This window comes from Punica granatum, chromosome 3 (assembly GCF_007655135.1).
Source record: "Punica granatum isolate Tunisia-2019 chromosome 3, ASM765513v2, whole genome shotgun sequence".
In the NCBI taxonomy this organism is placed as follows: domain Eukaryota; kingdom Viridiplantae; phylum Streptophyta; class Magnoliopsida; order Myrtales; family Lythraceae; genus Punica; species Punica granatum.
The window spans coordinates 13,641,899-13,655,112 of NC_045129.1; the positions used below are offsets into that span (position 1 = coordinate 13,641,899).

General features: G+C 41.3%; 3 protein-coding genes across 4 annotated transcripts; 2 read left to right on the top strand and 1 right to left on the bottom strand.

Moving 5' to 3' along the window:
• The first annotated feature begins 2,518 nt into the window (after window positions 1–2,518).
• On the top strand, window positions 2,519–6,032 carry LOC116199626 (BRAP2 RING ZnF UBP domain-containing protein 2). Of its 2 annotated transcripts, XM_031530068.1 has the most exons (12): window positions 2,520–2,794; window positions 2,989–3,104; window positions 3,205–3,313; window positions 3,461–3,584; window positions 3,835–3,932; window positions 4,078–4,184; window positions 4,487–4,712; window positions 4,789–4,842; window positions 4,996–5,139; window positions 5,259–5,323; window positions 5,504–5,558; window positions 5,656–6,032. In XM_031530068.1, the coding sequence occupies exons 1-12, from the start codon at window positions 2,549–2,551 to the stop codon at window positions 5,698–5,700; spliced, it is 1,389 nt and encodes a 462-aa protein (XP_031385928.1). In that variant the 5' UTR covers window positions 2,520–2,548; the 3' UTR covers window positions 5,701–6,032. The 2 variants fall into 2 exon arrangements, with proteins under 2 accessions (XP_031385927.1, XP_031385928.1); XM_031530067.1 differs by having other exon boundaries at window positions 2,519–2,794; window positions 3,205–3,584.
• Window positions 6,033–6,220: 188 nt separating this feature from the next.
• LOC116199627 (pentatricopeptide repeat-containing protein At1g80550, mitochondrial) lies at window positions 6,221–8,241 on the top strand. The gene has a single exon (XM_031530069.1). It carries the CDS (start codon window positions 6,272–6,274, stop codon window positions 7,694–7,696), a length of 1,425 nt encoding a protein of 474 aa, XP_031385929.1. The 5' UTR covers window positions 6,221–6,271; the 3' UTR covers window positions 7,697–8,241.
• A 225-nt stretch (window positions 8,242–8,466) lies between these two features.
• Window positions 8,467–11,978, bottom strand: LOC116199628 (3-isopropylmalate dehydrogenase 2, chloroplastic-like). The gene is made up of 11 exons (XM_031530070.1): window positions 11,536–11,978; window positions 11,121–11,250; window positions 10,922–11,033; window positions 10,713–10,788; window positions 10,521–10,609; window positions 10,209–10,295; window positions 9,591–9,707; window positions 9,400–9,507; window positions 9,241–9,294; window positions 8,978–9,130; window positions 8,467–8,845 (listed from the first exon to the last, which is right to left on the bottom strand). Exons 1-11 carry the CDS (start codon window positions 11,750–11,752, stop codon window positions 8,771–8,773), a joined length of 1,218 nt encoding a protein of 405 aa, XP_031385930.1. The 5' UTR covers window positions 11,753–11,978; the 3' UTR covers window positions 8,467–8,770.
• Between the last annotated feature and the right edge of the window lie 1,236 nt (window positions 11,979–13,214).

Genomic DNA, 13,214 nt, shown 5'->3' on the forward strand with positions numbered 1-13,214 from the left:
GGGAGTCGAGTCACATTAGATTTTGACCCTAATTATAAAAGTTTTTAGGGTTGATTTTAATTACGCAGGACATAATACTTACCGAGGCCGCTTTCTAGAATAGAATTTGAGTTATAGTAAAATTAAAAAGAAAATATAAATTAGGAGTGATTGGTTTCGAATATTCTGTATTTTTCACAATACCCGGACCCTACCCTGTAAGGGACAGGTTCCTAGATTTTGGAACCGGACCCTACCCTGTTGAATCCTGGAACCGGAACCTGTATTATATTACAGGTTCCGGGTACTTTATTGAAACCTGTAAATTTTTTTCTCTAGCTAAATAAAATCGAAAATTTCACATACATAATCAATAATCACACAAAATAGAATATCAACAAAGATTTCGATTAATCCACAATGACAAAAAAATAATATGTCTCATCAATCCATCAACAAAATTAAATATCCATAATACGATCTTTCATAGCAAAGTGTCTCTATTCTGATTTATTCGAAAAGACAGTAACTTTACTATTTTCTCTTTTTTAATAAATAATTGGTTCCGGGTATTCCGTAGGCAGAAACAGGAACCGGAACCGATTTTCACTGGTTCCTAATTTTAATACATGGAATACACCATATTTTCAATACGAGCTACCCGGACCCTACCCTAACGGAAAAGTTCCGACCGGTTCCGGATATACCCGGTATCCGTGCACACCCCTAATATAAACTATTAAAATTTTGATTTTTTTTAATTTTTATTTGGTGGATGTGATGGAAAAAAAATAAGAATTAATTTATTTTCTTTTCCAATTTGATTGACATGAATATAAATATATAAATATTAATGAAATGAGGAGATGTAACTAGTAAAACACAAAAATGTCCCTAACATTTCATATATAGACTATATAGAGAAATAACTTCTCTATCAATTAAAACTAGAAACTAATAACATAGCAAAAAAAAAATTAGAAACTAAAAAAGAAAATGCTCGGCCCTAGCAACCGTCTAGTCGACCTTTTAAGAGGCTTGATTAATTAATTGGTCTCTCCAACGGGATCTTACTCCTGGCGGTGACAGAGTAAAATCAACTCTCAACGTACATTTCTACTAGCATTCTTCCAAGGAAATGTAAACATACTCTCCGCGCTAGGCCATATCCAGCGGAGATATGGATGTGTCTCTCTCCGCTGGAGCGGTCTCCAAGAGCGGTGCCGCGTGGAGATTCGTCTCTCTGTAAGGAGACGCGCTTCTCTGTAGACTCTTGAGGCAATCATGAGCTGTCGCGTGTTTTCTGCTGCTGCATGCTACAGCTTTTTTATCCTTTTTTTTAAAGAGATGAGGACTCTTTTGCCGTATGAGGCGTGCAGCTCTAGCCACGTGGCATGCAGCGAGCTGCACAATTACTTTTAAAAAAAAATGTGAGACTTACCACTGAAAAAAGTGCGGGGGAATCCCAATTAGAGATCGATCATTAAAATTCTGAGTCTCTCTTTTTCTCCTGTCTCTCTTCGGATGATGTAGTGCCTATACCGTAGACATGAGCCCTCATCAGTGACCCATTGGAGAGTCAACCGCTCGAGATGTTCTTATAGTTTCTAAACATCAATTTTGAAGTGACATGGAAGAAATCCGTTTTGCTCAGTGAGCCCAACCCCTGCCTAGAGGAAAGGTTTATGGTGCAATTAATTATATGGTGTAATCAATATTTTGAGTGTTTGATGATCAAAAAATTAAATATTTATTCATTAATAATTGCAATCCAATGGTTAAATTAATAATTGCACTATAAAATTTTCCTTGATTGAGGAACCCGACGCGGTCTCGTTAGTATATAATTTTGATGATTAACTCACTGATCCAAATTAAGTATTTCGAGCACCGTTTACGTTGCTATTAAGTAATAAGCAACAAATGCCGCCATTTTTTTGACAAAGCTAACCTTTCTGAACAAACCATTGTGATAATCTAAATTTAGTGGATCATGTCATGTGACGAGATTATCTTTTCATAACAAACGGTTGTGGTAATCCAAATTTTACAATTTCCAAAGGAGTATCATCCAAACAAGATCACATTGTTTGAATTGTGTTTACTCTATCCACTGGAAAATAAAATAAAATAAAAATGTGATTACTCTTGAACTAAACAAGGAAGGCAATTGGGCTCCTACCGGAAAAAAAAAAAAGGAAAAAGGAAGGCAATTGGGCATTCCTTTTATTATATTTAAAAGCCGAAAAGATATTTAGAATTTCTATTTCAATGTACTAGGTCTCCATTGTAACCAAAAAAAAAAAAAAGCCGGAGAGAGGGACGCAAGCCATACAACCCCTGAAAGTTGAAACCATCTAGGGAAGGTCCATAGATTTGGGCTGGGCTTTTCCAGTAAGACATTGGGTGAAACCATTTAGGGAAGGTCCATAGATTTGGGCTGGGCTTTTCAAGTAAGATATTGGGCCGCTCGGGCCCATAGAAGTACCTAGGCCCATAAACGGTTCATCTCCTTTATTTGATCTATTCCCGGCGGCCTCTTCATTTCATAGTAGTGACAGTCTCTGCAATGTCGTCGGCCAGCTGGAGCGGCCACGTCGGAGCCGGACCTTCACCGGAGGAGAAGTTCCATCCCCCGGCTCTTACCATCTCCGGCGTCGACTTGTCATCTCCATCTTCCTCTTCAGTGCCGGGAAGCAGCATCACTCAGGCATTCCACTTCTCCTCCGGAAACCCTAGGATCGAGGAGACTCGCGGCGTCATGCACCTCTTCCCAGAAGATGGCGTTTCTTGTTCCTCCGCCAACCCACTTCCTGTATTTGTCTATATCACCCACCCCTCCACTTTGATATGCTGTAGCTTGGATGAATTTCCGGGTTTCTTGCTTAATAAGACAAATTTAGCTTAGCGATATTGAGCCATAGTTAAGAGGACCATAGTTTTTCGATTTCAAGAATTGTGATTTTGGGTGCTAATTGACACTTAAACTCCTCTTGATTGTTTTCTTAGGTCGGAAGGAATCCGCTTCTTTGTGTGCTCGGGGTGCCAAATCACATGACTTACTCTGACTTCTGCCAATTCTGTGCTGCATTCATTCAGCATATAGTGGAAATGCGTATCGTCAGGTTCGATATGCTAAACTCAGCTTCCTTTGATGGTTAATTGAATGTATTGGGCATGGTAACGTGATGCTATTGATGTTATTGCTCCTGCTTGGTGCTTTAGGAATGACGGAACAGAGGATCGATATAGCGTGTTGATAAGGTTCGATAGTCAGGACTCTGCGGATAGTTTCTTCAAGTATTTTAATGGGAGACGTTTTAATTCCCTGGAAGTATGCTTTTCTCCTGGTGCACTTCTATTCTTTTTGTCGGGGATTATATGGGAGACCTTTTCTCTTGTAGCTCTAGAATATTGTTTCCTATTATCTTCCTGTCTCATATTTTTTTTCACATTTTCTTTTTGCATTTGCATTATACAGGTTGAAATTTGTCGTATTCTATACACAGTTGACGTGCAGTACTTTGGTTATAAAGGCTCAACCGAACACATGCAAGCAGCTCCCATGGCATCAAGCGAGCAACCTGCCTGTCCTGTATGTCTAGGTATTTGCTTTTCCTTTTCAAACTATTATAGCATTGTTAGGCATATATATGCATGCATTATGGTGTTCAGTCTGCCCTGTGAGAGATTTTTATTGTTAGAAAGAGTTTTCAAGCATAAACGTGGTTTGCCACCCATGACGGAAGTGACCTCAGAATTTTTCTCGTGGTACTTGTAATTAAAAGCCAATATCATGCATTTGGCATATTGAACCTAATTACTGACATAAATTGTACTTGTGTTATGGAGCAGAGAGGTTAGACCATGATCCTGGTGGAACTCTCACAACTATCTGCAATCATACATTTCATATATCTTGTATTTCCAATTGGACGGATTCTTCTTGCCCAGTGAGTTACTTCCCCATGCCAGAAATTTTGTTTAGTTTATTTTTAGTAAAACTAAAGAACATTTCAATTAAATTACTTTTGATGGGCTTTTATCAAAATGTTTCGCAGATAGAAATGGATTGAATTCTCTTGTTGTTCAATGTAGGTTTGTCGATTTTGCCAGCAGCAGCCTGAAAAATCGATATGCTTTGTCTGTCAAACATCTGAGAATCTCTGGATTTGTGTTATTTGTGGGTTTGTTGGCTGTGGGAGGTAATTGACTATTCTCTCCCTCCTCACTCAATTTTTTGTGCCTCTCTTTTTTTGTGCTGGCTTTTATTTCATTTATCCCCGAATGCCTAGTTGAATTTGTTTGGCGAGCCTCTGGTGACACGAATCTTGGGATTGAATCAAAGTGCATTGATTTATACTCCTTTTCTATATGCATTGTAATTATACCTACATTCTGATTTTGATGCTGCTTAGGCATAGGATAGTTGTTCATCAGTCTTTGCTGCCCTTTTAAAGAAACAGTTTTTCCTGATAATATGCCTTATTTGCCATGGATTGGATAGGTACAAGAGTGGACATGCCATAATACACTGGCAAGAAACACAACACTGTTATTCTCTTGAATTGGAGACCCAGCGAGTTTGGGATTATGTTGGCGACAACTATGTACAGCGACTCATCCAGTCCAAAACTGACGGGAAGTTAGTTGCCTTAAACTCTAATGATGGCTGTGGTAGCTTTGAGGATGCAGGAATGAGTGAGGCCTTGTTAAACAGCCAAGTTGAAGCTGTAAGGTTATCGTGCCCTATCTAAGCTTTTGTTTCTTGGTTGAGAGCTTTCTCATTCACTTTTCCACTGTATGCAGATTGTTAACGAGTATAATCAGCTACTTGCAACACAACTTGAGAACCAGAAATTGGTAAAGTGCTAGTTATTTCTTTGGGCAAACCCCATGCATGTGATGATGTGAAGATATTACCTATGTGCCTCATTTTTGCAGTGTAGCTTCTTTTATTTCCAGATAGTTGCCCTCATTCTCTCTTAACCTTCTCTCTTCCTTCTTTTGCTGTAGTATTATGAGTCTTTATTGGAGGAAGTTAAAGAAGAAACCAGAAGAGAAATTTCTGAAGCTGTGGAGAAGGCCATAAACAAAAAATTGCACAAGCAGCTGGCCAAGCTCGAAAAATGCATGAGAGAAAAGAAAATCCTCGATGAAGTAAGTTTTAATATCTGATACTGCCTTTTTTTGGGTTTACCCATCAGCGTTGTATGAATTTTCCACTTTCATAATCCTTCCAAATGCTGACTGGAAGACTGGCCTTTTTTTGCATTTAGCTTAACGAGAATCTTCTGAAAAACCAAGAGATATGGGAGTCGAAGATATCAGAACTGGAGGAGAGGTATGTCTTATTTCAAAACGAAGTTACCGCAATGATTGGTTTTGGGTGCTTGTCTAATAGCATGATTGAAAGACTTCAGTAGTCATCAGATTGTTTTATAATTTCTGCCAATGAACAACAAGGGAGTCTTTTTTATTATTCTCCTCCTTGATTATAATGTTAAACTCAAAAAATCTCCAGGGAGGGAAATTCCTCAAGAGCAAAGGATGAAAAGATACAGGAGTTGGAAAAGCAGGTGAATGCGGCATTTTGCCTTCTCTAATTTTGCAGGTTCTTTCGGACACGCGACAACTCCGATCTCAAGTTTTGCTGACCTCAATTTTTTTATGCAGCTAGGAGATTTGATGCTGCAACTAGAGGCAGGCCAGTCAGTCTGAAGATCGATTTGTATCCGGGGGAACCGTGGATCAGTAACCAGAGAAGAGACTGATCCGCCATGGATTTCATGTGAATAAGCAAATGATTTTGTTCTCCGTGCTAGGAAAATCCACGAAAGCTTTTCTCGTGGCGGGGATGTTTATTTGTTAGAAAACTTCATTGTCCAGAAACTTGGAGATACACATGCAGTTAAGTTTCTTTTGATGTAAATTCAGTGCCCTCTTTTGGTTTTTAAGACAGAAAGGAAGACTAAAAGATACCCAACTCGGGCATCTCGTCGATATCTTTTGAGTTCTTTGGTCTCTAAGCGAAACGAAGTTATCGTTTTCCAGTCTTGTGCTCGTCTTTTGGCTTTGAAATCCTACATTACACGAGAAAGTCCACAGCTGTTCCGATTTCGAAACAAGATTACCAGCTACAAATGTTACTGATTTGATCCGTTGGTTTAAACCACGTGATAAAAATCCTGTTTGGACTGCACGAGACATCACCTGAGAATTTCTTCCCCTATGCGAGAATCTTATGCTTACTTCCAAATTATCCCATCTATTACGGGAGTTTTAAGTTAGAATGGGTGTGATAAAAATGATTTCATGGGAAACTCTCCTCAGTTTCTCCGAAATGCGGAGGATGATGCTCTCCTCGACCTCTCGTCAGCGCCTCTTAAGTTCCTCACCTCTTCTCTGCAAAATCAAGATTCTTGATTCCACCAACCGTCAATGGCTATCCACGACAGCAACCCATCCGAACCCTGCAGCGAACGCTACAGTCGGCAACGCTCTGACCCCAAAATCTGTCTCCGACACGCTCGCGTGTTACAGCAACGAGTGGAAGCGGGCCTTCGAGTTCTTCAACTGGGTCGAGACGGAGCAGTCCTTCGCCCACACCACCGACACCTTCAACAGCATGATCGACATCCTCGGCAAGTTCTTCGAGTTCGACCTCTGCTGGTTCCTCATCGACCGGATGAGAAGGTGCCCCGCCTCGTTCCCCAACCACGCCACCTTCCGGACCATGTTCGACCGCTACGCGTCCGCCCATCTAGTGGACGACGCCATGAGCACTTACCGTAAGCTTGGGGAATTCAATTTGAGGAACGCTGTGTCGTATTACAACCTCGTCGACGCTTTGTGCGACCACCGCCATGTGGTGGAGGCCGTCGAGTTTTGCTTCGGGGATGGGCGGGGCGTGAACCTTGATACCGGTTTCGCGGTCGATGAGACGAAGATTCACAATTTGATTCTCCGGGGTTGGTATAAGATTGGTTGGTGGAGAAAGTGCAGGGAGTTCTGGGAAGAGATGGACCGGAAGGGTGTCCGAAAGGACCTGCATTCGTACTCGATTTACATGGATATCGTCTGCAAGAGCGGGAAGCCGTGGAAGGCCGTGAAGCTGTACAAGGAGATGAAGAGGAAAGGGGTTAAGCTCGATGTCGTGGCTTACAACACTGTCGTTCGTGCCATCGGCCTCTCGGAGGGCGTCGACTTCTCGATCCGATTGGTTCGCGAGATGAGGGAAGCGGGATGCGAACCCACCATTGTGACGTACAATACCCTCATCAAGCTTCTGTGCGAGAATGGCCGGTTCAAGGAAGTCGGTCGGGTGCTCGATGATATGCGTAAGAGAGGATGCGAGCCCAATGTGAGGACGTTCAATTGCTTCTTCACGACGTTAGAGAAGCCCAGGGAGGTACTGAGGCTGTTTGATGTGATGATCGGGAGCGGGGTTAGTCCGAGCATTGACACATATGTGATGCTCATGAGGAAGTTTGGGAGGTGGGGATTTCTAAGACCGGTTCTTATGGTGTGGGAGAAGATGGCAGAGCTGGGATGTAGTCCCAATAATGACGCATACAATGCTTTGATAGATGCTTTGGTGGATAAAGGGATGATTGAAATGGCTCTGAAGTATGATCAGGTGATGTATGAGAAAGGGCTATCGCCGAAGCCGAGACCTGAGCTCGTCGAGAAAGTGGATGAAGTGAGTAACTCTTAGATGAAAATGCTGCTATACATGCAGAAGAAAGCAGTGTGTTTGGGACTCTGGTCTGAATATGAAGCTGGAAATGTTGCAAAAGGCCGATCATGTTCCATGACATGTTCCGGAATCATATGCTGGCAGTAACATGCTCCGTATGCGAATGATCTAAAATATGGGTCTGCGCTTTGCTGGTTTTGTATCTTGGAGGATTGAAAGATGTTCATCCAATAAGTTCTATCTTGCGGATGAAGTCGTCTGCAGAAATTTCTGTACATCAGAATCCTGGCAGAACAAGAGAAGTCCCTCTATTGTTGTTGCCATTTCGGCTTCTTTTTTTGGAAAGTTTGGGCTCAGACGTAGGATTAAGAGAACATCGTTACTGTGAACACTACTTGTGTCGAAAGGGTAGGAAGACCGGGGAGAGCCACCCGAAACTATCAATAGGAACTTGATGTAGTATCACAACATTAGCAATGACAAATAACCAAATTATTGTAGCTACAGAAAACGAGAATGGTGCATCAAAACCTGCCACTGGTGCATGGCATGTTTTTATTGAATTTTCTGTTTGTCGTCTGTTTTACTTTTTAATTAGGAACATAAAACTAAATAATAGGAACATGTAATCCCATTGTCAAACTCCTAGAACATACTACCAAAGAGCACGTGTTACTGCATTATACTCATTTTCTATATAATGGCTTCGTTATATTCAAGTTATTCACAGTAGATATCTTTGCTGGCAAAGCTCGTGTTGTGAGCTTCTCGTTCTCAAAGGCAAATCAAGCTAAAAACTACGTATACAATGTCAAAGCATTAAGATGCGAAGTCAGACTAACTGATTGTCGCTTCCATGGTCAAAGCAAAAACTTGCACGGGGATCAGAAGAACATCCGCTCTATTTCTAACCATGTTTACTCTAAACATCAAGACAGACTACAAAGCAAGTTTCCAATCAAACTCAATTCCAGAGAGAAGTACAACTGTTATGGTGAATGTTCCTCTACTTTTGATGGCATCTTCCCGAAAAATAAGTTTATTTATCTTAATTGTGGGCAAGATCTTCCTTCTGGAAATTGTTATTACAGTTTACACTGTTGCAGCAACATTCAAGTCGACCGCCTTCAGCACTTCTTCACCCATTTCTTTACAACCCACCAATTTCTGTATAAAAAGTGTGAAATCATTGAATTAGTGATGGGAGGAATTGTGATCATAAAAATGCGTGCTAACTATGACACGAAGCATCAATAGATATGTGAAGAAAAGAGGGAGACGAGTGGTCAAAATCCATACATTTCCGTCGGAGTATATGTCACCAGTGCGGAAACCCCTGTCCAGAGTATGAAGAACAGCAGCTTCTATTCTCTCAGCTGCATCTGCCTCCCCTAGTCCATACTTCAAGAGCATAGCAGCACTTAGCACAGTAGCTAGTGGGTTTGCTTTGTCCTGCACCACGACATGTAACATAAACGCCGATGTAGTGTACCCCTCAATATAAGAAAGAATCATTTTATTTACTTATAGAAATAGAGGAAAAATGCATTTGGTAAGTTGACCTGTCCAGCAATATCAGGAGCTGATCCATGAATGGGCTCAAAGAGTCCAGGCCCCTGCACAGAAAATGAGAGCAAATTTATTTCCATAAAGAACAACATTTGCCTCAAAACCAACCACGTAAAACTCAGATAGAAGTCCAAAGAGAGCACGGTCCACGCCTTTTCCCCGAGACTTGCAGATGGAAGCATCCCAATACTTCCGGTGATCATCGAAGCCTCATCAGACAAGATATCACCAAATATGTTGTTTGTCACGATCGTGTCAAACTGCAAAGGATTGCATTGAAGCATCAAATGAGATTTTTTTCTCTTTAAGAAGGCATTCAGTATCCAAGTTCATAAAATATTACCTGCTTTGGGTTACGAACAAGCTGCATTGCAGCATTGTCTACATACATATGTGTCAGTTCAACATCAGGGTATTCCAGAGCTATTGCCATAACTCTCTTCCTCCAAAGCATCGATGCCTGAAAGCTCCACAAGAGAATCCATTCAGACGATGTTCAAACAACAGGCAAGAGAATCCATAAGAGACCCTAATACATCAGATTAGACAAATTTTTTACTTGGCTGATGGACAGTACAACGTCTAAGGTACAGTCACCTTGAAAATGATTGGACCACTCATCCAAAATAAATTACTTATATTTGAGTAAGTTACTTAAGTTTCGTGCAATTTCCACAAAGTCAAGTAAATTATTTGGACTTTTAGTAAATTATAGTTGAAATTATTAGAGTAAATTTACTTACATGTCAAGTAAATGAATAATTTAGAAAATTACATAAATCTTGACTGAACCACTTGATATAAAGATTTATATAGGCAAATGAGTCCTGCAATTTCTTAGGCCAATATTAAAGAGTTTCGATTTTATTATCTTTAATCTCTTGAAATTAAACCACAACTTTGAAAAATCCACACAATGAAGAGCAATAACCAAGAAGAGTGAAAAAGTGTCATTCTTCACCTCCAAGACGTTTGCTTTGTCTACAGAGCAAAGCTTGCCACGCCGCTTCCGAGCAGTCTCAAATGCAACGCGAGCAATGCGATCAATCTAGCATGCAAATCTATCAACAGATAGTAACTAATTGTGCTTGCAAGACAATATAAGAAAAACACCGATAAGAAACAAAATTAGGTAATGAAGAAGGAATAAACCTCAACATTCCAGAATTGAGGATTGCAGAGATATAATTGTGGTGTACTGTTAAAAGAATTAAAACTCCAAGATCATTTTGGAGTTAATAACTAAGCAAGAGAACATATAGAGGAGAACTACCTCACTTATTGAATACACTTCAGTGTTGAGACCAATTTCTTCGCCATTCTGATTGGTACTAAAGCCCCTTGGTTTCCCGAAATAAATCCCTAATTTCAGAAGAAAACACAATCATTCACAAAAATGACGTAGTGGCAGCCACGTATCCTAAGAACTAAACAATCACTCTTCATCTCAATAGATGAAACTGACCGCCTGTGAGCTCTCTCACAACCATCAGGTCAACTCCTTCAGCAACCTCTTTCTTCAGAGTTGAAGCATCTACCAACTGAGCAAACACCAGAGTGACCATTTTAAATGGCAAATGTATCAAAACCTTTCAAAGGTAGGCCACTGAATGCAATCGACTTATCAATCGCAACTCAAAATTCAAAAACAAATCAAGAAGGGGGACAGCTGACCTGAGGCAGGACCGTTGCTGGCCTTAAGTTGGCGAAGACCTTAAGGCCTTCTCTTAGCTGAAGCAGACCAGTTTCTGGCTTCAAATGCTTCTCATTATTGTCCCATTTATAACTTAAATTCATGAAGAAACAAAAAATCAAAACCAGAACCAATTCAGAGATACAGAAAAACTAGTAATGAGGAAGAATGAATAATTACCCTCCAATTGCTCCGAGAAGAACAGCATCAGACTGCTGAGCAGCTGAAAGTGTTTCCCCAGGCAAAGGAACTCCGGTCAAGTCCAATGCAGCTCCTCCCACAGGCATCTCATGAAAGTTGAACTCAATACCTATCATTTTCATAATCAACTGATTGAAAAGCATAGAAGGATATCCATAAAGAGTTAATAGCGTACATCAAGAGAAACCATTCAACAGCGGAAGAACCTTAAGCCCCCATTTAAACAATGGATCTCAGCTTTACGAATACGAACAAAACGCATCAATCTGAAGAAGACTCAGATACCTTTCCATCAAGGTTTCGAGCTCAAAAGCCCTATTCAAAACCAATAAGCTATAGATTGCTGGGAGACCCAGAGAGTAAAGTGCCGAAAAGGAGAGATTTTTAGAGAGACCTTCAATGGCCCCAGCGAGCAACAGGACGTTCTTTGCGACGGAAATGACCTCGGGGCCTATGCCGTCGCCCGGGAGCAGGGTAATGGCGTAGCTTCTGGTGGGCGAAGCGGCGGCGCACCTCACAGAACCCGGCTTCGTCGGAAATCGTCTCGGACCTGAGCCGCAGCGGAATGGCCCTGCTTTCAGGGACTTGAAATTCAGTTGAAGAGAAGACATTATGGGTGGAGGCCCGAAGAGGAGTAGAAGGAGGAGGAAGAGGAGTTCTGCACTTGAGCAGCTTCAATGGCGTTTTTGGCTCTTCGGGCAGCGGAGGAAAGTATCGATGGAGGGAGACAGTGAGGAAGGAAGGACTACACGGGGGGCTCCGGACGGTTAGGATTTGTTCCTGTCCAACCAACGGCTCAGATTTTGCTGTCCTTTTTCACCTTGACGATCTAATTCACCTTCCAGCGCAGACAACCCGGCCACCACTTTATTACGGGCGCCTGAGGAAATAGTCCGATGATGACCTTGGGCTTCAATTAGATCCAATTAATAATGGGCCTGGTCTTGGGCTAAACCTACTCGTTCGGCCCAATATGCAAAACGATGGATCCACTCTTGTTGTTCCCTTTTTTTTTTTTCGGTGGAATCGTCGGACCTTTATTACAAAAAAACCTGTAACGTGATAGACAATCCGTTTGTTTAAGGCTAATCACAATTGGAAATCCGATCAAATTCGGAGAGAATCCAGATTTCTTCATTTGGTTATCCGTTGGGCCCCGAGATCATCCTCCCGAAGCGCGATAACCCTAAATCGGACCTAGGAATTGGGTCCTCGGTTTCTCTATTTCGAGGTTCGGAGAATATTCCTGCTCGGAATATAAGATTATTCGAACGCCTCAAACTTCAAATAAAAAATGAGGTCAGGATGAGTCACAACACTTTATCAGGTGGTCTTAAATAATAGATGACATGGTAGATAAGATCATAAACTTATAGTCAAGGTTTCCACATTAATCATCCTCCGATTATTTATTTATTATTTTTCCCGGTTACAAAATCATGCTTTATTTAACTTAAAAGTTTGTAGAATGTAGACTCATTATAAGGTAAATTTTGGTCCCACATCAGTTTCAGAAGTATGAAAGTACCGATTTTGATATTATACGGAACCACTTGCGAAATACGAAATTTTCGTAGTCCTTTTAAGTATCGGTATGACCCTCTACAGCTCGTCGGGTCAATTTCTATGACGGATCACAGCACAAAAAGTTCATCCAACCGTTAGGCCGGTGCTGCAGAATGATGGGTTTTGTAATGTGCATGGTTCTTGTTATTATCTCCCTCCCATTGAAGCACGTTGATACCAGACGGAAACTCCCATGCATATGCTTCCTTCCTTCCAAAACATAGAAGAAGAGAGACAGAACAGGAAACTAGGAAAGGAATAAGCTGTCACCAATGCTCGGCGTCCAATCCGTCGCCACTCTTCTCCTCCTCATCTCAACACTCCTTTTCATCTCTCTCAGCCATGGCGGTTCCCTGCTTCCCCGTCTCCTCCACCAAGCCAACCACCAGGCTCAAGGTACTTGATCACCTTCTCTTTTATCCACTGTACCGTGAATTGCATTTCTGCTCAAAGCTCAAATATCCCATGTCTGATCTCATATTTAGACAGTTTTCTGTCCTGTGAACA